This window comes from Microchirus variegatus (assembly GCF_963457635.1).
Source record: "Microchirus variegatus genome assembly, chromosome: 6".
NCBI classification, from domain to species: domain Eukaryota; kingdom Metazoa; phylum Chordata; class Actinopteri; order Pleuronectiformes; family Soleidae; genus Microchirus; species Microchirus variegatus.
This window is the reverse complement of record NC_139807.1, coordinates 30355278-30379592: the sequence shown is the minus strand read 5'-3', so window position 1 is coordinate 30379592 and position 24315 is coordinate 30355278. Positions and strand designations below refer to the sequence as shown.

Genomic DNA, 24315 nt, shown 5'->3' with positions numbered 1-24315 from the left:
CTGAGGCCTGCAACGCTCGAAACTTATGTATGTAGTATGTTCTCCCTGTGCGTGCATGGGTTCTCCGGTTTCCTCCCACAGTCCAAAAACATGCAGATTTGGGGATTAGGCAAATTGGACACTCTCTGAATTGATCATAGGCGTGTATGTGGGAGGGACGGTTGTTTGTCTCTGTGACCCTGCGATGGACAGGCAATCTATTCAGGGTTTATTCCACCTTTTGCCCTGAAGCCAGCTCGAATTGGCATCAGTGCCCCCCACGACCCTCATGGATGGATGGATGGGTAACAAAATGATAAAAGGTCTTGTTATATTCTACAATAACACTCTAGAGTTGAAATGTTTAATGTTCAAGTATTTCAATGAGTGCCCTGTAAAGGGTGAAGGAAGAGAGAGAACAGTTTTTTGCAGCTAAACATGAATGGAAGTTTAAAAAGAGAATGTTGCACTGCTTTTCCACAATCCTCAATTACTATTCCACAAGTCTGCACAGGCTGGGCCGAATCACACTGGCCACTTAGCTAAGGTGCCCTCTTGCTCCATCTGTTCAATGCCTACGTGCACAGGCTAAAACATGTGCACGCACACACAAAAGGGCAGCACATCAGACAGACAAAGACAGGTCAAGGTGCAGTTTCCCATCTGGATATGCCTTTTGTCTAAGAGCAGTTAAACATCCAAACCACCACTCAAATGCGGTGATGAGAGAGACACTGTGACCAGATGATTGTAGACATGAATACAGAGAGCGGTACACCTGTCCAAGTCCTAGACATAACTACCGCCTCACCCCAGGTGTGACCTATGACCTTGTGCCAGCACATCATTAGAACACTAGGGTTTTAAGCTAATGATTTCTATGCTTGTATGCATAAACGTGCAAAGAAATGGGAACACTGTGTTCAGGAGCGAATGCCATAATCTGTCACTTTAATGAAAAGCACACAGGCTGTATGTGATGTGTGGATGATGCATTGTGATCAAAAGCAGATAAATCAGCAACGTCTACAGGTACACCTTTAGAACAATGACGCGTCGCATCAATTCAAATGGATCGAGGTACGAGAGCGTTCCGTGCTCCTCTTTGTTTTCAGCTCACTGAAAAGATTTAATAAACTCTTGTTTTTTCTGCTTATGACACGTCTGCAAGAACGCAGCAATGCCATGGGGAGGAGATAGCAGAGACAAAACAAAGTCAAAAAAAAGTAAAGAGAGGATTGAGGAACTCTGAGAGGATAAGGGAGCTTCTCACCATAGCTGACGTTTATATGAAAAGACAGATGTGTGGAAGGGGTATGAAAAAGCGCACACACACAATCTACAGGATATAGTAGCCTGCAGTTGGATCCACATATCACAGACTGTAAGAGGTCCAATCAAAAAAGGCAAGTATCTAACAGCAAGTCTCCCAGCCTCAGGAAGCTGCACTGACCGACTCGCACTGCTAGTGTCTTACACATGAACAAACACAACAGAACACACAGTTGGAAGCAAACAAACTTCTCAATCTTAATTTTCTTTTAACTGTAATGATTTTCCACAGCACAGCCTCTGAAAATGAGTCTAGCACCATTCCATGCTCAAGCTGTTTGAAGACTGCACTGAAAAGGATCTTGCATTAACCAATAATCTCACATTGCATATAGAAACATACAGTAAACTCAAGGGCACTAAAGACAGATAGATAATTGAGGCCCAGTCCAAAAGTATGCAGGTAATTTTGAAAACCTGACATTTTTCTGAGCATTTTAACTAGTGCTGGGCACGTTAACGCCGGTTAACAGCGTCAATGTTAATGCCCATTAACGCATGCCGCGTTTCCATGATGACTGACCAGAAGAAGACACGTGATGTCATGTTCACGTGACTCCCGATTGTTAAAATGAGTCTCTAAAGTAACGCTAAACTCTAAAAACAGAGCCACGCATACACAGTACACAGGTAAGCTGGTTATTTGTAGGCACGCTAACGCAGCTAACTGGTAAACGGTGATGGTAAACATGGCGTCATGCGTGTCTTTTTCCTGCGTTAATGTGCATTAAAGTTAATGCTGTTAACCATCATTAACGCCGTTAACATGCCCAACACTGATTTTAACCTTTCATACTGTAGGTTCGTTCGAGCCTGGCTAACATCAGACTGCGTCTCAATCTCATTTGAGATTCTGGAAAAGATGTAGTCACTTCGCACTTTCAAGAGATCTGCAATTGCCTCTGCAATTGGCGAGACCTACAACGAATCAGACCAATGATTTGGATCATGCAGAGAGATGGAAAATGTGTCAACAAATGTGGCTGTTGTAGTTTTCCAGTTGCGATGGCTATCTAGTAATAGCATCCAGCGACTTTTGCCCGGGGGAGCTCTGGGGAGCTCCGTGGAGCAAGTCACTTAAAATGGAAGTAACAGCTGAATCGAAAGACAGCTGCTCTTCGGTGGCCGCCATGTTGGATGTATACAAAATCTGGAAGTTGCTTCTCCCATGTCAACATGCAAAATCCTGCCTCTAGCGTGCCAGGAGTTTGTGTGATTGTTTCCCTCTTTTTTTTTTTTTAAGAGATTCTGAAGTGGCCCAAAGTGGCGTCCTTGCCAGACCAGATGTCTGCAGAGCCAAATCAAATCGCTCCACAAGAACCCAGTACTACTTACAGTAGTCGGGGTTCCCACACCTTGGTTGATATCAAATTAAAGGATTTTTCAATGACATTCCAGGACCAATTCCGTCAAATTCAAGGACCAAATGTGCTGCCAGCTTAAGATGGGAGGGCAACTTGTAAAAACTGCTTCACCCATGGCGTCCGATTTTATTGATTTGCACTGCGCTCTGCATCTGGACAAGTGATTCTCCTTGAGATCTTGGGCAAGTCAGTCTTGGTCATTTGCCACGGAATCTCACGTCAACGGCGGACAGAGACAGTGTACAGTGCCCACAACACTGCTAGTATTTGCAACTCGATATTTGTTCTGCATCTATGTAGCAATGCAGGCCACATGAAACATATACCTAAATATCAACTTCACAAAATGCAAGCACTTTCAATGACCCCAGTCTGTTTAGGTCAATTTTCAAAAACTTTCAAGAATCTTTCTTCAAATTCACAAACCTTCAAGGATTTCAAGGACCCCCTGGGTAACCCTGAGTAAATTCAGCAATGCTTTCCAGACTTTAACATGGTTACAGATCCGTGTGCTTTTTTGTTTTGTTTGCATATCACATCATGAAGTGACATTAATGTTTTATCCATTGCTCTTCTGACTGGCCAGTAAGGTTTACAGCTATGGTTGTATTGCCACCTGTTGACCTGACATGCTTTTAACTGCACACAATGGTGGTTTTTGTGTTTTTCATGACCATGTTTTTGACAACTTGCCATGTGTGGGGAGGATTATTTATTAAAACTGGAATGGATACCACCAACTTTGGTGTGACATTTATATCAAGCTCTCTCTCAGAGCTTAGGTATACAACTTATGATAATTACAGGGCCGAGCGTCACTAAAGACACCAGGCATTCTCCTTCATATATCCTTTCATCACCTCCACTTTCCCTATAATGGATCATTCCTGGACGAAGCATTAGATGCCACACATACACCCTTAATGCGCCTCTGGCTTGTGTTGTCTTACACTTGGAGGCTCTTTCTCTCTGTCGAACACAATGATTAAGAGGAAAAAGTGGTTATGTGACTGCCCAGGACATGTACGTGCACACGCCAGCAGGGTTTTGATGAGGGCTTGCGAAAGAAAAAAAAAAGAGTCTGAAATGACAAGACAGTGCCTGGAGAGATGTTTTCAGAAGGACACAGTTAAAAAGCTATGGCTGCTTTATAGATTCAATAAGTCTCTTACACCTGTGCGGCTAACCACCATCGATCCATCATTCTGTGGAGCCCAATCCAATTTGGAGTGTCGAGGAGCCCCAGAGCCTCCGAGCCCCTCAGGCTTATCCTAACCCAGACCACAGCCCCCACAAAGCCTGCTTACCTTCATCCCCAGAAGTCTGTGGGTGTGTCTCTGCACACTCTGTGTGTGTGTGTGTGTGTGTGCTGAGGGAGACTGCAGACCACGTGAAACCCCTTAGCTGCTGGCTCAAGTTAAACTGTGCTGAGCCAATTTAGGGGCAGGAGAGGCAAGCAGATGAGAGACACACAGAGAGACAGAGAGCTGAGGAAAAAAATGCTGGAAACTGAGCTCTAACTCAAACCAAACAGTACAAAGCAAGGAGAGTGTGGAAGGAAGCGAGAGGGAAAATAAAGAAATGATGTGCTGCAAACCGAGGAACAGACTGAGAGCTATCTTGTAATCCTGTTTTCTATCACAAGGCATTCACACTTCATCAAGGCGACAGAGTACTTTAACCATAATCAAAGTACTCCACGGTTTCATCAAAGTCTTGAAATGAGGAGCTCATCTATCAGCCATCTGATTTGTTTCAGCAGACAACAGACTGGTGCACTTCAGTACAACACTTAATGGAACCCTGTGTGTTCAGATTGGCCATTCAAACATGTCCCCTTCTCCAGTAATTACAGTATCTTCAGGTGCAGATGTTTCCCTTTTCTAATTCTCTTTGCCGCTCCACTGGAGTGAATCAAGACCCCTGAGATCAATTATTAAAGGGTATTTAAGGCTGTGGGAAAAGGAGGATACAAAAGTGAAAACAGCTGTTTAAGTGCTCGTGTTGCTGACAAAACTTCATCACCTCTCAACTAAACTGAGAGCATCATGTGGAATTCACCGACTCTGGCGATTAAACCCTGGGTAATTAGGCCCGAGTCCTTTCATGAGGGGGGGGGAAAAAAAGAAAATGGGAGAGAAGAGGTGAGGCAGGAGGGGCGGAGAGACTCCACACCAATATAAGGCAATTATGTTAGGGGAGGGCCAATGTCAGACCATGAGAGTACAGGAGAAGACAGCGGGGATATGGAATGGTAGGGAAATGAGGAGGAGTGTTATTTAGGAGGCAGATGGCAGAGAGGGGGAAATTAAGATGAATGGGCACTGAGAGGGCTGAGCTGGTGCTGCATGGGCTGAGAAAAGTAATTAGCTGTGTTTGCTCTGGGAGGCTGGCAGTGAGTATGATGCCTGCAGTGACAGGCTAAAGCCCAGAGTGTTATTAGCCAACAAGGCCAATGTCCAGAGCTGCCAGTAGAGGGGAAAGCTGGGCCAGAAAGCTTTCAGGACCTTCGTACCTGTACAACACTGAGCAGCAGCTTTGTCACACAGAGTAGTTTGTTTTTGACTGTAATCCCCCTTTTAATACAAGCAGAGTTCTCACACACACACACACACACACACACTAGTCATGGAACATTTCCTGTCACTGTTATCCAACAAAAGAATTGCCAACATGACCATTTTGGACCACCATGTTTTACAGTAGCCCACAATGGATAAGTTAAGTAAGTCATCTAATAAATTACTGACTCAATCATGATAACACTGTTACCATTACTGCCAAAAAGATGTGGCGCATAACTTTAATTATTAGCTCATTGAAGCTGTTCTCATCAGAACCAAATAGATCTCTAAACTGTTCTTCCTCATGATGTGACACGAAACAACCGCATAGGTGATGACGATTCGCTGAGGTAGAGTAACATTTAATTTCAAGCCAATCAGATGCAGAGTTGGGGCAGGTGTTGTTGACAAATGAAAGCAAGCGTAGTCGCACACACAATGACGCAAGTGAGTAAACGATCAACATCCCGGCTAATCTTAAAGCAGCCGTCTTGAACCTGAAATATAGCCATTACTTTTCGATAATTGAAATTAAAGGAAATAATTTATACGTTAAATGCACATGGACAAATGTGCTTCTCCACGTCGGTGTCAAGCAATTCCGACCTAATGAAACATCGTTCAGCGTTACACGCTTCCATGAAATGAGTAACCATTAACACTGACGTAGACTAGGACAGTATGACACAAACCAAACAACTGAAGCTTGATTTGTCGACCCCGCATGTTTTGCCTCAGACTGAGCTTAACAAACTAGTCGCCAGGTACGTTAGACTCACTTCGTCCCACAGCAACATTCACCGTTTCTGTTAGTAATTTATTGTATTAAATGTCCATTTCATTATAATATGATATAAATTGAACATGCACATGAATTTTACGTTCTCTTAAAGAGGGGTTGGAAATTCTTTGAGCACTTAAAATGTACTTGAAAGTAACACAATAGTTTCTAGTAACGAGTTACTTTCATAATTTGTTAAACAGTAACTAATTCAGTAATTATTTGTAAGGACAGGGTGGATATTCAGCTGCAACATGTTACTTCACATGTGCACATTTGTATCTTAAATCCCCTCTTCTGCAGCTAACTCCAGTCAGTGTCTAATTTTCTAAAAATGCTCAGAAGTGAGCTGAGAGCTGAGTGGGATGGAGGAGGAGGGAGGGAGAGTGAGAGTCAATGATAACACTTTGAATGTGCTCGCTCATGGAGACGTCACCCCAGTGGAACAACTGACAGCACAAGGTGGAGAGAGAAGGGTGAGGCCCCGTTTACAAGAGGACGCTTGCGGGTAAAAACGACAAAATATTGCCTTTCGTTCAGAAGGTGACGGCGTTTTTGAAATCTGAAACCACCCTCTAGAGTGGAAAACTTGAATATGCTTGTTTCTCATCTTGTCAAGGTCTTAACTATATTTTCCATTAATTTTGAAACTATTTAGATGAACAAAATGTGAGTTTTAACGGAAAACACAAAGAAATTGTATAGATGACCCCAAACTTTTGAACTTTGGGGTATTCTTATAAGATTTGACGGAACATATATTCTTATCTATAGATCTATAGAAGGCAAATAGTTGCCAAATAAATGAAAAGCATGTTTAAATGCAGCAGTGTCTTCCCTCTTGCTCTTAAAAAACCTCTCAGATCACTTTGATTTAAGAAATGAACTGTTCCACTCCTATCAAATAATCAACCTGGACAGTGGAATAACTGCTAAACAACATTTTCTCTATTCAAAACAATCCTGATAATGGAAATTCAAGAGTTTTTTTTTGTTTGTTTGTTTTTCAATGTCATAGAATCATATAGTGTCTCATCCCTAACACAAGCATACATGGGTGCAAATGCAATTCTCACCATTCCCAACTGACTATCTCTCATCCTCACACCATTTCTTTCCATTTCTAATGTTTTGGCCACCTCTATCTGTCTCTTTCCTCCCACCCTCTATCTCTGCCTCCCCCTCGCCCCTTTCCAATCTAATTTCAGATAAGTTGTAGCAGAACAACAGAGCAAGGCCCTTTATCATTGCCATCAATGATGTGGGTGGATTGAGCGGGAATAATTTTATTCATGTGTGCCTGTACCCAGCCCACTGAGATTCAAATTACAAGCAATAAGAGGTAATATGGTTACAGCGTCATTTTTTTTTTTTTTTAAGTGCCTCAGTAATGATTGTCGAAAACCTTTGACAAGAGGTGGGGGAAAAAAGCTGTTGTTTATCTTAGCGAGAGCTAAAAGTTTAATGTGTGTTCACAACTATGAATAATAGAAGACAATTTCATTTGGTATGATTAGTATCCCGTCCAATCTTCATCCTCAGGAAGTCATGCTCATACTGTTGGCCCTTTTTTACATTAATATATTAACCTGCAGGATTTTAAATGACACTGAACAACTTCATTGCTACAAGACACAGGGTGCTCATATCTAATTACAGCTGCCAGGCAGGTTATGTTTTTACCGATGTTTTGTTTGTTTACGTTTGTGTTTGTCAGGATTACTCCAAAGTCACTGCAACCATAAACATGGAATTGTGTGGAGGTGTGGAGTTTGACACAGGAAGGATGAAGTGTTAGCATTGGCTCTCCTGGTTTGTGTGTGCATATATATATATATATATATATATATATATATATATATATATATATATATATATACACAGGGTCTCCTGCAGGTTTCAACAAGTCAAATTTAAGACTTTTTAAAACTTTAAGACCACAATGAATACAATTTAAGACCCAATTCAAATACATACTGGCAAGTTTTAAGTTTTCTCCGCTGCTATGCTAGGCTGTAACACAACACAAAGCGGCGCACGCATAGCACACTAGCTAGTGGAGGGGTGCTGGATAAATTCTCCCCGGGCAGCACAAGTGGCCTACTTTAGTTCCGTGTTGTAGTTATTTTATCGCATCATCAAAAATAGAAACATTTCAAAGCGAGACTGATAGTTTTGCATGTTTTAAATAAACGTAACGTTAATAGATTTTTAAGACCTTTCAAAATTGTATTTAAAGGTACAATGTGTAGTATTTATGGGTTTATAGAACCCAAAATCCACTTTTTTATACATATGTGCTCCTGCATTGTCTAGTCGCTGTATAATAGTTTTTGTTTCATTTTCGTAGTGTTTCAAAAAGTCATGTAAAATAACATGACCGCGGACCGCGGTTGCATAGCCACTGTTAGCAGCGAGACGCCATGTTTCTACCAGAGCCTGTAAGGACAAACACGAAAGAACAAAACAAGCGTCTCTTTACTTGTAGCAGGAAGTCCCGCCTCCACTCTCTCCGCTTCGTCTTCTACGACCGCGGTAGCTCGCCCTCTCCCTCACCTCACGAACCTCATCTGCTGACACGGAGAAAGACGACGAGGACGACATTTGACCAGCTGCGGATACCGTAGTGCTCAGGGAAGGGAGGGGGTGAGCAGAGCAGCAGGTCTTTGTTGTAAATTTCAGCCTCTCCTCTAGATGGCACTATAAACTACTTATTTCCCCTTTAAGAAACTTTTATGAGATTTTAGGAGAATTTAAGACATTTTAAGGCCGTAAATTCAAATTATTGGATTTAAGACTTTTTAAGACCTCACGGACACCCTGTATATAAGCTTTCGTTTGTTATTCTTCTATCTGTTTTCAAAATGGTCAGATTTATTTTGCCTTTATTTCAGTCTTTATCAAGACAAACACTTTTATATTGAAATTCTGTGCGTTCTAATTGTGTCACGCTCGGCGTGAGGTGTGAGAGTGTGTCAAAATCCACAAATCAATTATTAATATTGTTCTGATTACAACCACGTGTGGTGTGCCAAGGCCTTCAGTCTGGATGTAGGATATCTATGCATGTGCAACAAGAAAAATATGTACAAGCTCAGGGAAATGTTTACGTTTGAGACAAAAACAAAGGCTCTTTTCCGAACTTCCTTCACAAACATTTGGAGAGCACAACTGCATTCAAATGCATGCAACAGGGAGGCACTCAAATTGCAGCAAGTATTGGACAATTCAGCAGTCTTATCACAGTGAGATGACAGACCAGCCCACACGCTGCTTTCAAAGAATCTCAACTCTGCCTCTCTCTGAGAAAAAGCCAGAGGCAATGCCTTCAACTGTTTGAACATTTTTCGCACTTTCAGAAAGCATAAGGTAAGACAAGACGCAAGGTCCACAAAAAAAAGCAAAAGGGACGACTGAAAAGGTCAGTGCAGACACAAAAAAGCAGGACACATGACCCCCCGAAAGAGACGTTTAAAGCAGATTTCAAAGAGCGAATATCAGACAGAGCTGGGACCATGCTTGAGGATTTAGCTTTTGTTTTGTTTTACCATAGTTAACAGGCCTGAGAACCTGGCGGAAGGAGCCGGGGCTGATCATCTGCTGGTTATCTGTAAGAAGGGCAATGGACAAACAATGCTAACATATACAGTACTGCGAGGGAAAGTTAATGAGACATTCACCAGCTGACAAAAAAACAGCTGTGAGTTTCATGAACAAGAAATACTGTGCACGGGCACAGCTGTCAAGTGCCACTAAAGTTTAATGGACAATCCATTGAGTACATTTACACATCCTATCTTGGACTCACAGCATGCGTTTGGTGTTTCAATTTTCTGATTTGGTTTTTTTCTTTTTTTCAATAAATAAATAAATAAATAATAAGATGTACTGCCTTTCACTAAGATCCAATCGTGAAACATGTAGTGATGTTGGCAGGCGGTGGATGCTCCTGCAGTGTGCTGCTGGGAAGCATGTGTACAAACAACAACACAGTTGTGAATGTGACTGAAAATAACAAGGCACACAAATCCAAGAATGCACTGAATTCATTAAAAATAAGAATAAAAATATGCATCAGTTTGGCAGGTTAGGCCCAGAATTCGTTATGATTTTTGAACATGGCTGGAGTTAGAACACTGTGTTTGGTTTGGCATAGCGCACACATTGTGTTGCTTTTGTCCAGCTCGCTTCTCCCCCCATAATTTATAGAAGGTAAAATGTTTCCATACATCAGCGATTAATCCAGATTACGCTTGTTGGATTTGACACTTTAACAATAGCTCTCGCTCTCGCCACACTGTATTTGCTAAAGCTTATGCAGCATGCACTTGAATGTTACTTTGAAACAGGCGATGTCTTAGTTTTAGTCGTTTCTGTTTCTGAATTAAAATCTTAATTTGCTGACAAGTGAGCGTTTGGTGTTGAACGCAACATCCATATTTAAATGCAGACTTAATTTGCATATAGACCTTGCAGGATATGTCTATGATCTAGATCCATGTTCTCAAACTATGGAACAAGCAACACGAGAGGCAAAAACTCTTCCTCAAGTTTTCGTTTAATTCCTATGTCGCGCGTTATGCGGCCTGTTCAGTGCAGGGATCGTTGTTCCACACGGACCGCACATCCCGATTTCAGCTAGTGCAACAACAGCACGTCCTCTATGATTCAACATCTGAGCCAAAAGCATCCAGTTGCTAATGTTAACGCCGCCGGCACACGATAACGTAAAACTAGGGCTGGGCAATATATCGGAAATTTATCGTTATCGAAATTTACGATGATAATCAACCTCATTCTGCCGTTAACGATATATTCGATAATTAAAATAAATAAATAAATAAATACAAATAAAAGTCGTTTTTGGCTGTGTGTGTAGGTAGGCAGGCTCCCGGTACGTTCATGTCCCTTAAAGACACTCGGACGTGTACGGCATGTGTAGTCGCGTATATATGTTATGTTGAATATGATATCTGTGCACATGCTTATAACAGGCAAATGGTCAATAATGCAAATTATGCAATGACGTCATTTAGCAACTTCAAACTTATCGTTCATTTATCGTTATCAAGGTGAACCGCTCAATATATTGTGATATTGATTTGAGGCCATATCGCCCAGCCCTAACGTTAACATTGATGTTAGCTGATTTAATGCAGACACACCAGGGGGTGTCTCTTCATCGTGTTATCTGCATCGGTCAGACCTAGTTGGTTATGAGGAGGAGGCTGCGGTCAAACTTAGTGATGCGATTAATTAAAAACAGGTAACTTGTTGCCTGAAATTATCACAAACGCATTAACGTTGACAGCCCTAGTTAATATCTTATAGTTTTTCAATCATGGCTTTTTCATAATCGGTTAAGATAGAATCATGATGCACCTCTAATGTCCACAGTTTCTCCAGACAATGAGGTTTAGTTGGTTTTCTATGTATCCACAGTATATGAGACTCACCTCTGGGTCTTGGTGCTCTCTTCCTGCGGTCTCTGAATGCAGCTCCTGACTGTAGGGCTTCCAGCAAACTATCCATCACACCTGTCTCATCGTTCTCTACACATAAAAACAGGAAGAAAAAGAGAGGGGGTGTAAGAAGACAGATGAGAGAGGTTTTTTTGTGGTGGTGAGGTTTTCAATATTGATTGTAACAATTTGGATCTCCTAATGGCCGACCACAATACAACCGCAAAACGTGTAATCAGAGTCGTTCCAGGTAATTTTGACTCTTTTTTGTCGTCTTTTTTTTTTGGTGCAGTTTTATAACCATAACCAATAATTGGATTTCAGTCTGTTATCTGGTAGTTATCAGACTCGAGCAAACAACTCCTCTCACACCCCCTTCACATCACGTCCGCCAAAAAGCAGGAGAGAGACGTCAATTTTTTTTTAATGCAAAACTGCTTCAGTCGTTGTTTTGTAATTAATTTTTAATTAAGTTAGGCTACCAGCCAGTAACCCTTTTCTACCTTCTTGTTCCTGCCAACGAGGATCTGAGAAACAGACATTTTGCATTAATCTAATTCATTCTGTGTTTTTGCCAGATGTAATTATTAGGTCTATGTTTTTCTGACAGGATAGCTCTGGAGAAAATTTGGCTCCTGGTAAAGACTGGAAAGCTTGTGACACATCAAACTAAATCACTAACGACTGCATGTTGGTTAGCTCGACAGCAGGGCTGAACGTTTAATGATTTTTAAATCGAAATCACAATTTAAAACAATGCAATTAGCAAATCACAGAGGCTACAACACATTTCTTTAGTTGTATTTTGCTACTATTTTGCATTTCATGCCAATTTAAGAACTGTAATACACTTATGTCTTTGAGTTATCATCACTGCTTTTGAGTAAAATGGCTTTGTTGGTATAATTTGTTAATATTCCATCATATTTAAAATTCATCCATTGCACAGTGAATTTTACTTGACTTTTACATTTTTATCACCAATCAAATTGCAATATGTCAAAAAACTCACACGTTGATATTTCCCTTAAAATGTTCGTCTTAGTGTCTCATACTTATAAGTCATTCTACACTATTGCACTATTTATATTAAAAAAATACATTTAATTATCTAATTATGGCTAATTACATTAGGGCTCCAACTAATGATTAACTTTATAATCAATAAATCTGTTGTACATTTACACCATCGATTGATCAGCTGTTTGGTTCATAAAATGTCAGGATATTTTTCCAAATTTTGAAATGCTGTTCTCAAAGAACGTATTCATCGCCAAACCAAAAATGATTACTCTTTAATGATTTTGATTTGTTATATGAAGCAAAGAAACCAGAGAATATTCACATTTAAGAAGATGAAAAATCAGCAAACTCCTTTCAGTCATAAAATAAAACACTCAAATTGTTGCAATTAATTCATCATTGCAGCCCTATATTACAGACATGTTTACAAATATTTATAATCACTTTATAATGCAATTGTGAGGTACTTTGACACTCCCAACCTCGAGTACATTATGGAAGAATAGTCTCCACTGGGTTCACATCAACCAATGGGAGATACTTGCTCTGATCAAGGTTCTGTGTGTTTTTCCTCACAGCTTCCAATTTTTCTATACTTTCTGAAGGAAAAGCACTTTTTTTTCACTCACTCTATACATTGTAAATGTGGTAAACGACTATTCTAGCTGCAAACGTCTGTTTTTTAATGGAATATGTACATAGGTGTATAGAGGCCCATTGTGTTTGCTAATGGCGTTAGAAGGCTATTGGATGATTAGAAAACCCTTGAAAACCCTTGTGCAATGATGTTGGCACAGTTTTGCTGGTTCATTGACCAAAGGGCAAAATTATAATTTTGAATAAAAATCATTATTTCTAATCTCGTCAATGTCTTGACTATATTTTCTACTCATTTTGCAAATCTTTTGATGAATAAAAGTCCGACTTTTAATGGAAAACACAAACAAATTGTATAGTTGACCCCAAACTTTTGAAAGGTAGCGTATGTCCCCTCACAATTGTGATGCAAATTTATTTAAAAATAATTATAAAGTTCTACTTAGAATTTGGTAAAACAGCTGCTTTATGAACCTTTAACAGGAAGGCAATTGATGTGTTTGAGATGGAGCGTGTGCTGCCCAAAGCCAAAAGACATCTGCTACCGCCCACTTGCTTTAATCCGCACTGCACCTGAGGTGAAAACTACCATTGCAGCTTTTGCTGTCATAATGATTCAGGAATATCTGAGAGTTGATACACACATCCGCAAGGCAATATTCTGTCAAACAAATGCTGTTGTTTGTCTTTTTGTATTCTCTTTTTTTACAGTTAATTTGGTAATTCTGTTGTATTGATCTTCATTGAAGAGTTTCAATTTTCCTCTTTTTTTTTTAGGTGGGGTAGGAGAGGGATAAAAAAAAAAAAAAACGATGGGAAAACGATGATGTCTATCTGTTATCCCTTTCACAATAACAAAACAAAAAAAATCCAGATCACTGAGTCGCTGCAGTTAAAGAAAAAAAAGACACCTTATCCCTGCTGTGTGCATTTGATTTAATAATGTCTGTTCCATTCCCATCTGTGGTAAACCGAGATAAAGGAGGACGTGATGCGAACAAGAAGTTTGTTCCAACAAAATATATTACAAAACTGTAATTAAAGTAAAATGATTGCAATTCAGTTAAGGTCAGTACAGTGCAATGGTCCTGCTTTGTAATATAAGTCTGGCTAGCACCACCAGTTTTGCCATTTGTCAAATTCTCTGATCATAATCATTTGAATTGGAATGATGTGACTGAATGTTGTTTAGCAAACTTATACAACACGCGTATGTTACGCTCAAGGCATGCCTTGAATAAATCTGGTGTGATATGTTTCACAACAGGTTCTTTGTCGACATGATTATTTTTTTTTTAAACCGTAACATTAATTAGGGTTCAACTCCAGGTTTAAGAGAGTCAGGGTTGTGCTATTGTTCAAGAGGAAGAATAGAGGTCACACTAAATACTTGACACTTGGAACCTGCAGAAGCTGTTATTAAGTGTTCCACAGTTCCAGGGTGCAAATGTGCAGCTTTACCCAAATATGATTCTACTACACTCTAATACACTGATTTACAAGTTGATTAGCTAATGCAGTCTGTGACAACTATGCAATGAATCTGTCCTTCACTTTTTGTTGATGGATAGTGTGAAACACGGAGATGAGAGGGAGTGATATGATGTTAGCTCCCCGTACAGTTTAGAATTCTACGTACAAAGCACTTAATGATCAGGGCCAGCCGGGAGATATAATCCCACCAGTGTGTCCTGGGTCGGCCCCGAGGCCTTCTCCCGGAAGGATATGCCCATAACACCTCCCCAGGGGAGGTGTCCAGGAGACATTCTAACCAGATGCTCGAAACACCTCAGCTGGCTCCTCTCAACTTGGAGGAGCAGCGGTTCTACACTGAGCCTCTACCAGATGTCCAAGCCCCTCACCCAATCTCTAAAGCCGAGCCCAGCCTCCGTGCAGAGGAAACTCATTTTGGCCGTCTGTATTCTCAATCTTATTCTTTTGGTCATTACTAGAGCTGAAACGATTAATCGATGAATCGATTATTAATCGATTACTAAATGAATCGGCAACTATTTTGATAATCAATGATCAGTTTCAAGCTTTTTTCATGATTAAAAAAGCAAATCTGATCGTTTTAGCTTCTTAAATGTGAATATTTTCTTAATTTCTTTGCTCCACATAAACGAAGAAATCATTCAAACTGAATCATTTTGGTTTGTGGACAAAACAAGACGTTCGAGAACATCGTCATTTCAGCAACTAGGAGGTAAACTAGGCACAAACCTAGTGTGTAGCATTTTGAGCTTATTGCCTTGAAGTTATTGCTAAAAAAAAAAAGTAGTAGAATGATGATGAGACAATTAACTAACTGCATTATTATTACGAATATATTGGCTCACAATAATCATGTAGAAATACTGATAAAACGACATTGAACACTACAGCCCATTAAGAGTAATCTTATTAACCAGCTGGCAGAACTATTCTTAAGTGGGCAAAACGCCTGTTCTAAATTGAGGCAGATGATGAAGACAAGACTAATGATGCTATCATAAGCCATTCGATAGTTATAAGACATCCAACATTAGTTTCAGTCAGTTTCATTTGCTAATGGACGAGAGAAACTCTTAATTTAACAAGTGGGCTTATGTTCAACAGGAGCCAGAAAGGTAGCGTTAACGCAGGAAAGTTTTGGGGGAATTATCATTATGAGCTTCGGGCCAAGATAATTGTGTGTGTTTGTGTGTGTCTCTCCTCTCCCTCTGTGTGCATGTGTGTGTGAATATCACATTAGAGCAAGTTGTTCAATGAAGGTTATCGTTGTGTTAATGTGTTTGATTGCTGAGACTGCATTTTTGGTATACATTGTATACAAGTATAATCAAGCATTCTATGCTATAAACATTTGTCACCAATGTTTTCTCTAAACAGTAACATGGCTTCCACCCTAAATTACAGCATATTTAGTCTAAAGCCATTACTATCCCTCAATGGTAGCCTGGCTAAAGCCAGACTGCATCTCAATGTCATTTAAGATTGAGTATGAGTCTAGAAAGGATGTAGCCTCCCACTGTCAGGCGTGACCAAAGGCCTGGGATCAGCTCGGGCGTACAGTTTGTGCCAGTGTGACCAAACACATTAGCTGACTTGCGACAAATACTGGTTGAAGAATGGGATGCCATTCCACAGCAGTGTGTGATCAAGCTGGTGACCAGCATGAGGAGGAGGTGCCAGGCTGTTGTGACTGTGTATGGTTCTTCCACATGTTACTGAGGCCCCAGTGAGGCCCCCCCTGTTGACCTGTGCTCAAAGTGTCTGTTGTGCTTCTAGGCTGTATATTGTGAACTCGACAGACTAAACGTATTTAATAAAAAGTGCATGCAGGTAACTACGACTGAGTAAAGTTTATACAATTTGCAGCATTAGTTCGGTGAAAATCTTTTTCATAAAGAAAACCGGCATGGAAATTGAAATATCTCTGAATGAATCCGTATCGAATGAAATCGGGTTGGATCTGTAATCAAATGGGACTTGGAATTGGAATTGAATCAGTTCATGAAATCACTTACTAATATATGGCTTAGTGTCTTCCGCACAAGCCTGTGGGGGCAGTGCTATGATCAAGCGTTGCTTCAGTTTGTCAGGTTTAAGTTTAGTAATGTTATGTGCCCCAAAAAAGAGGTCAGCTGGCTACCTAAATATACTGAATGGTTTAAGGCAGGGGGCCACACGGTTGGTGTCGTGGTTAGCACTCTTGACTTTGCAGCAAGAAGACCAGGGTTCGAGCCCTGGTTGGAACAGAGGCCTTCCTACATGGAGTTTGTATGGGGGTCGCATTATCCGGCTTCATCCCACAGTCCCAAAAGATGCAATATGGGGATTAGGTAAATCGGTCAATCTAAAATTGACCATACATGTGAATGTGAGAGTAAATGGTTGTTCGTCTCTATATGTGGCCCTGCAATGGACAGAACTCCAGGGTGTACCCCGCCTATTGCCCAATGTGAGCTGTGAACCCCCCGAGACCCTCCGGTGGACGATAAAGCGGTAGATAATGGATTAGTGGCAGGTTTTTTAAGGCATATTCCCAGATGAAAATGCCAGGAGGCCAAGAAATGTGTGAACTGGAGAGCAGGTTCAAGAGAACAGTTGGATAGTCTTCCCCCTCTCGAGAACATGATGTCATCCAGAATAGATATCAGATGTGAAAAAGGTATTAATGGGATCAAAAAGTTTAAGTTTAATTTTGAAAAAGTTTGCCAACATTTACTAATATATGAAACTTGAATGGCATGTCTATGTGAAAGTATGAAGGAATGGAAGGAGTTGAAGTTTTAAACATTTCTACATTCATTCTTGAGGGGCCATAATTGCCATGTCTGCCAAATGTTGATTATTTGGGAAAATACTGATAAAAACTTAGTTAAGTGAAGGGTGTAATAATAAAACAAAGTATTTTTAAAACGAAGCTGAAAGTGGTGTGTGACTTTTCTTTTGGACCTGGGAGAGTACATCGATGACGTTCCTCATCTACCTGCTTCATTCTATTTTATTTCTTTTGTAATAGTTGCACTGGCTGATATGTACATATTTCTTCATCATTACACAGAGCGGAGAGGAAACATGAATTTCTGAGTAAAACCAACACTCCTCAACTCCTAGACTTGTCTCGACTGCCGTGGCAATTCATCACCTTCAGCGATACGCTCTCCACAACGCGCATCGACACATATTCAGATAGACAAACAAGAACAGACAAACAAGGGAAAAAAAGGAGCAGATCAGTCTACTGCAACCTGCAGTGTGTGCCTCCATGTGTACTTTGTTTGACTCCAACCCACAAGAACATGAAACACTTTGTGTGCCTTGGGAAGGAAGGGAAAAATGAAAACAGAAAAAAAACAACTAAATCCACTCAGATCTCCTGCCTCAGGAATATATCGTAGCAAAAACAGTCCAATTTTACACATCAGTCAAGCAGCAACTCAGTCAGTCCGAGACAGAAAAACTGCTTTATAGAACACAGACGAGAGGTGATTTAAGACAGCCCAACACTGGAAATCATAACACGTATTTATATATTCTCACCCATATGCTCACCAACACAGGGAAGAAGAGAGATCACAGACGTGTGGCGGGGATAGCGATGACGGAGGAACACGCGGCAGAGGAATATTAGTCAAATGGGTTTGAAACAGTCAGAGGAGGTGCTGAGGAGGTTGTGGCGAGAGAACCAAGACGAGACGAGAGTGAGAGGAATGGGACACTGAAGAGTGGTATCCCAGCAGTGGAGCTGCTGATTGTTGCTTTGATGATGCACGATCTGCGCCTGCCTTTCCCCATTTCCTCGCATCTGGGATCAGAACGCTTATGACAGGTGTGTGTATATTCACAGTACTGTGCAGAAGTCTTAGGCCACCATTAGATGTGTTGTTTTAGCAATGCTACAATGACAATATAGGATCATTATTTCTATTTCACTTTACTGGAACACATCCAGAAAATATGTATGCAGTTGCATGAAACGGACAAATCACGTTTGTTCTCAATCTGACAGAATATCTAAGAATATCTAATATATAAGCCTCTAGAATCAAGATTTGGTCTGTGCCATGTTGACATTTATGCGAGCATAAGTTCAAAGATATCACCTTCAACCAGGCTACTAAGGGTATTTTGATAATTGATTTGTACAGTTTGAGCGCTTTGTAAATAATTAAAATGAGCTCCCTGAGTTTTCAGCTAAATACTTCCTGTCTTTGCTCCATATGACAAAGAAATCATTAAAACTAATTTATTGTGCTTTGTGAACAAAACAAGACTTCTGAGAACATCATCATATCGAGGTTTGGGATTTTCTGACTTGCAGACCACTCAATTATTCAATTAATCGAGGAAGTAATTGACAGATTATTCGATTTGGTATCTGTAACTCATGTATCTAGATATGTAGAGGAATAATCCTCTATAAGGGAGAGATGTTCACTGCTACTCCCCTGTCATCACACCTCTATGATTGCAGCAACAGTAAGCTCAAAGTCCCACATTTTAGCAGTGAAAGAAATAGAACTGTTCGTTTTGTTGGGAGAAAATAAACTGTAGAGGTAACATGTCGCTGGTCAGATCAACAAGATAAAAGTGTTTATTAGAAAGGTAAATAATAAACTCTGGAAGGTGAAAGTGAGACCAAATGAAACCTCCACCTCCAGAAAAAAAGGCTGTATGTAGTTGGCGAAACTTCAGTCACCATCTATTTGATCACAGCCTGCTCAGATGCCGCTTTCAATTGCCTGGACACGCAGCCCGTCTGTGTCTCAATGTCAAACGTCTATTCAGACAGGAACCGGTGCCGTCTGCCACTTCACTCGACAGAATGTGGCACTTATCATCAGGGCAATAACCCGGTGGTAGCAGTGTGTAGCAGAGATGGACCACAGCAAGGCAAGAAATAGGGTCAATTGGTGCAGGATGGAAAAGTTAAAGACAGAAAATACCTGAGCTCAAATGAAACCCGGTATTTGAACGAGCAACCCTCCGGTTGCAAATCCCCAATTCCCTCCCACTTGGCTACCCAAAACAATTAACTAACAAATTAATAATTGCCTATAAAGTCAAAGATGCAAATGCACGGAATGAAATATTGCATTCGGAATCATGCTAACTATTAATCTGCCTGATATTTTCTCAATGAATCGATTAGTTATTTGGTCGATAAAATGTTGATTAATCAGTTTGAGGGTTTTTTTTATATTCTGAAAATAACGTTTATGAGTCAGTATAATTATAGTTCTCTCGCTTGCTCGTTCTTGTATAAAGTTGCAGTTTCAGTTACAAATGACAATCTGGACTGATGCAGAGGTGGAGTATAATCCCTGGTTGTGCCAGTTCAAGCACACGCAGTGCAATCCTGGATTTTTCTTCTGAATCGAATAATGCTTTTCCACATTACAGTTGTATCAATACTCAACTCTAGTCACTTTAAGTATCAGGCACGTACTTTTGTTGACGTCACATTTTAGTATCAACTCAGCTTGCTTGGACCCTCACTAGAGCAGGTCCCAAAAAAGCACCATGTACCAAGTAAATGAAAAGAGTCAAATAAATGTATCATGGAAAAGCCCTATGGCGGTAAAAGCATCTGGAACTGAACACAGTAGCATAGGAATTGCATGGTAAATAAGGCAATAGTGTGCCTATAATATATTAGAAATGGCTGCTGAGAACATATAGCATGTCTTATGAGCTCTAACTTCATATACAGATATTTCTTACTCCTCGTTTCTCAGACATTTTTTTTTTTTGCATCTTTGCATGCAGGATTGCACCGCTCGCCATTCTCCTGTTTGACGTCTTAATAGTTCATCGCTTGTAGCCATGTAGAGGAATGCTAAATAACGCTCTGATGTATAATTTGTCGCTCCACAAACATTCCTGTTCCCGGCCTACCCTGGGACTTAATGCAACAGATTTGTCATGCACAAACCAGGCACAGCTAAAGGAAACGGGGGGAAAATATAGATACACACCTATTCAATCTGAATTTCAATCTCTGTAGGGCTGTATATAAAATGTGTGCAAGCTGATACTCGCAGACTGCCAGACATCAGCACTGACAGCAAAACCAGGCTGGAAGTTTGGTCTTGCAGGTAAAAAAAAAAAAAAAAACTAAACAAATTTATTTAAATACATTTTTAAAAAGAGTGAGAACCTCACATTTCTGGAAAAAATAAGTAGATAAAGCTAAAACTAAACCAAGTGTACCTGTAGCAGGTAAAGAAGCTCAATTCAATCACTATTTCCCTCCAGGAGCCCTCCCTACACGTTTCTCTTTTCTTTCTCGTCTCTCATTGCTGTGCCCTTCAGCATAATGTGGATGTGCAGCCTCTCTGGGGCTTTTTAGGGAATTGATGGATAATCAGATGATTACACAGAAAATCTCCATTGAGGACAATCCTCCCTGACAAACAAAAAGAAAGCTCTTTAGTTAATAAACAGGCTGAGAAATGGAGAGAGGGAGAGACAGACAGACAGACAGAGAGAGTATGTTAATCCCATCCTTGGTTGGCAGCACAATGCCAAGTATCTATCATATATTTACCCCCCCCCCCCCCAACAGTCCCTCTCTCCCTCAGTGTGTGTGTGTGTGTGTGTGGGCGTGCATGTGTGTGACATCATCCTGTCACAGAGTTTCCCGTTAGCTTTATCTTAATCTGAGCGTATCAAAATATAATTTCAAGCTCAAGGCATATTTGTATAAACCTTTCTGACAAAAATGTGCCTGCAGTTTATTCTGAACTACTACTCGAAATGGGAAAAGTTTGAAATGATACACACACATACGACAGGAGAAAAGAACCCCCCCAGCTGGTGATATTAGTTATGAACTAAACGCACACAAATTCATACCATAAGGGCATCAAATATGCAGCCTGCAAAAATTCTCTGTCACTGATTATTAAATGAAAACAAAAGTGTCTCAATAGTCTTCAGTAAATAGGTCATAAGTAGAAAATATTTTTTATACATATATATATAAATTAGGTCAAGCTTCAGTTAAGTATGAATTACCAACGTCGTGAATCGTGATCCCCATGTGTCCCACCCTAGTATAGTAGGAATAAGAACTGTGTCTATATTTTCAAACACTTTTTAAGAAGCAAATAAAATATTGATTGAAAAATTATTTTATAGTTTGAATATACAAAATACACACTCCCTGTTCCAGATGGACAGCGACTCCAAGCCTGTGACTACTTCTGGTCAATTGAGCTCCAAAACTCAGTGGCCAATCAGCAGGCTGCTTTCTAAGGCCCGCCCACAAACAAACAATTAACAGTGCAATGAACAAATCAGGGAGCGAATTGTATTTTCAAACAATAAAATACTAAATTAATATTTGATTTGCTTCTTAAAAAGTGTTGCACAAATCTAATGCCATACCCTAATAGCAATAGTAATTCACATTTGCATGAAGAAAGCATATCTTCTCGGAGCATATATGTATTTACACAGAACCGCTCTCTTTCTTACATTCAAACACTCACCCATCCACACGAGTCCACATTTATCGAAGCAGAAATAAAACTTCAGATTGTATCATCGTATAAGAAGTGGTTTATATTTGTGCTTAATTTCCAGCTTTAAATCCATTGCTGGTATTCACATTCACATAACCACAGCATAACAGAGGGTGAGATATGGTGCAATTAGTGGACTAACACAGAGACAGCACATAAGCCATCCAATCAGAATCCTGTTCATTACTTTCAAACTTTGGATGAGCACAGCACTATATGAAAGTTCTCGCCCTCTGGGGGGGAATAGTGACAATTTAAGGGGAATTCAAAGCAGAGCAAAAAGCAAAAAGAGGGGACAAGTTTGAATAATGTTTGAGCCAAGAGTGAACTTGGTTAGAGTGTATATGGTGAGCCCACAGACAGCAGCTACTGGAGAAGAACATGTTGGTTTACTCTGCTCGTCTCATCATGTCTACAGGGGTGTTACAGTGGCTGGCACAGTCACATCAGACGCCGGTGCAGAGGTGAAGCTGCCAAAACTAAACTGCTCTGCCAGCATCAGTTTTTGGCATGATGTGGGTCTGGAGGCTGTGCAATGTTGAACAAGTTTATGGCATCAGTGATGTTCAAAAGGGAAAGGGGCAACATGAAAAAAAAAAAAAATGAGAGAGAGAGAGTTGGAGCCAGATGCTCTGGCGTGAGGTAAACATTTTGCTTTTTTCATGTCGGAAGCCATGGAACCTGTTAAGTGAATATTCAAGGGACACAATCCCAGAGGGCAACTACAATGGACAAGGCTTTAAAAAAAAACAATTAATCCTCCACAACATCTACTGTTTGTGTGGCGATAAAATTGTATTTTATATGCGATGGGAAAAAAAACAACAGGAAAAAAGGGATTGTGCAAGACGGAGGCAGATGCTGAGGTGACCCCTACAGGCAGAAGCCGAAAGAAGAAGATGCAATGGGGAAAAAAAACCAAGTATTTTTCAAAGTGCTTATTATTTTCTCATCTCCATAGCGACCATAGCTTAAAAACAGTATGTGGTAATTGGAGGGACAGACTGAATCAATCATCCTTGTTTTGTTTCACTTGAGTCGATGTGTTTGAGGCTTTAAATTGGTCCAAAACGTCAATGAGACTTCGCAGACTTCAGTGTTATCTTCTAACTTCTAAAAAATAATGTTTTTAATTGTAAAATAATCAATCTTCGAATAAAGAGTGTATTGTCAAAAAAGTCAATGGATTAGAGTGTAATTATTTGCACAAACAAAACTGTTGTTGGCAAAAGTGCATTGACTTTAAAAAGCATATTATTGTATTTTACCAATACAACCGTTTTATAATGGTATAATCAGTTAACCTGGGTAAAAGGTCATCATACATGCTTGTAGATACAATACAATTGTAAATACAATGAACTGCTTGTGTTGTGGTAGTGTACCACATTTTAAGGTTCTCTCACATCCAGTTGCAGGTGAATCTATCTTTTGAGGCCAAAAAGAAGCTGTGGCTGCAACGTTTATGTCTCTGCCAGATGATGGTGATGTGTTTTGTTTTGTATGTGCATGATACCATTTACCAGGGAGCGCTGAGATTCATCACTAACTTTAATGAGCAGACACGTCTCGCTGTGTTGTCTGCTTGTGTTGGATGGTCTGGATTGTCCACTTGCAGATCCAAACACCAGCATATTTAAATTCTTACGTCTAATGTCTAAATACTTATAAAATATGTGGCTCCCTCTTCATGGAACAAGCCCTGGTTGGAACAAGGGCCTTTCTGCAAGGAATTTGCATGTTTTCTCCATGTGTGCGTGGGTTTTCTCCAACTTGCTCCCACAGTCCAATAATATGCAGATTTGGGGATTAGGTGAATTGGTCACTGTAAATTGACCGTAGGTGTGAGAGTGTAAAGCCCAATTTATACTCCTGCGTAAAGTGCTCTACGTAGGTTACGCAGAGTCCTCTGCGTCGTCTCCGACTGCACGGAATATTTTTTAAGTGTCCGTCACTCCGTCAAGGGATAACGGAGACGGCAAGGGCTGCGATTGGTCCTCAGGACAGGCCGAGCTAGCGCTGCTCTGTGCCGGCTCACAGTGCGCACCGAGTGTCCACAGAGGTGGGAGCTGATCACCGCAGACAACATCGCTGTCAAACTAGTGAATGGTTGTTTGTCTCTATGTGTGGCCCTGTGATGGACTGGAGAACTGTCCAGGGTGTGACCCCGCCTATCGCCCTATGTCAGCTGCGATT

The 24315-nt window shown here is 40.5% G+C and overlaps 1 protein-coding gene across 1 annotated transcript in view; it reads right to left on the bottom strand.

The window, feature by feature from the left end:
- LOC310928564 (protein diaphanous homolog 3-like) overlaps positions 1 to 24315 on the bottom strand; it is a gene marked incomplete at both ends in the record, with an annotated part of 191494 nt that overhangs the window by 52620 nt on the left and 114559 nt on the right. Inside the window, 2 exons of the mRNA XM_083891154.1 lie at positions 9569 to 9628; positions 11477 to 11572. Of these exons, the coding sequence (XP_083747280.1) occupies positions 9569 to 9628; positions 11477 to 11572 (156 nt within the window). The remainder of the gene's footprint in view (positions 1 to 9568; positions 9629 to 11476; positions 11573 to 24315) is intronic.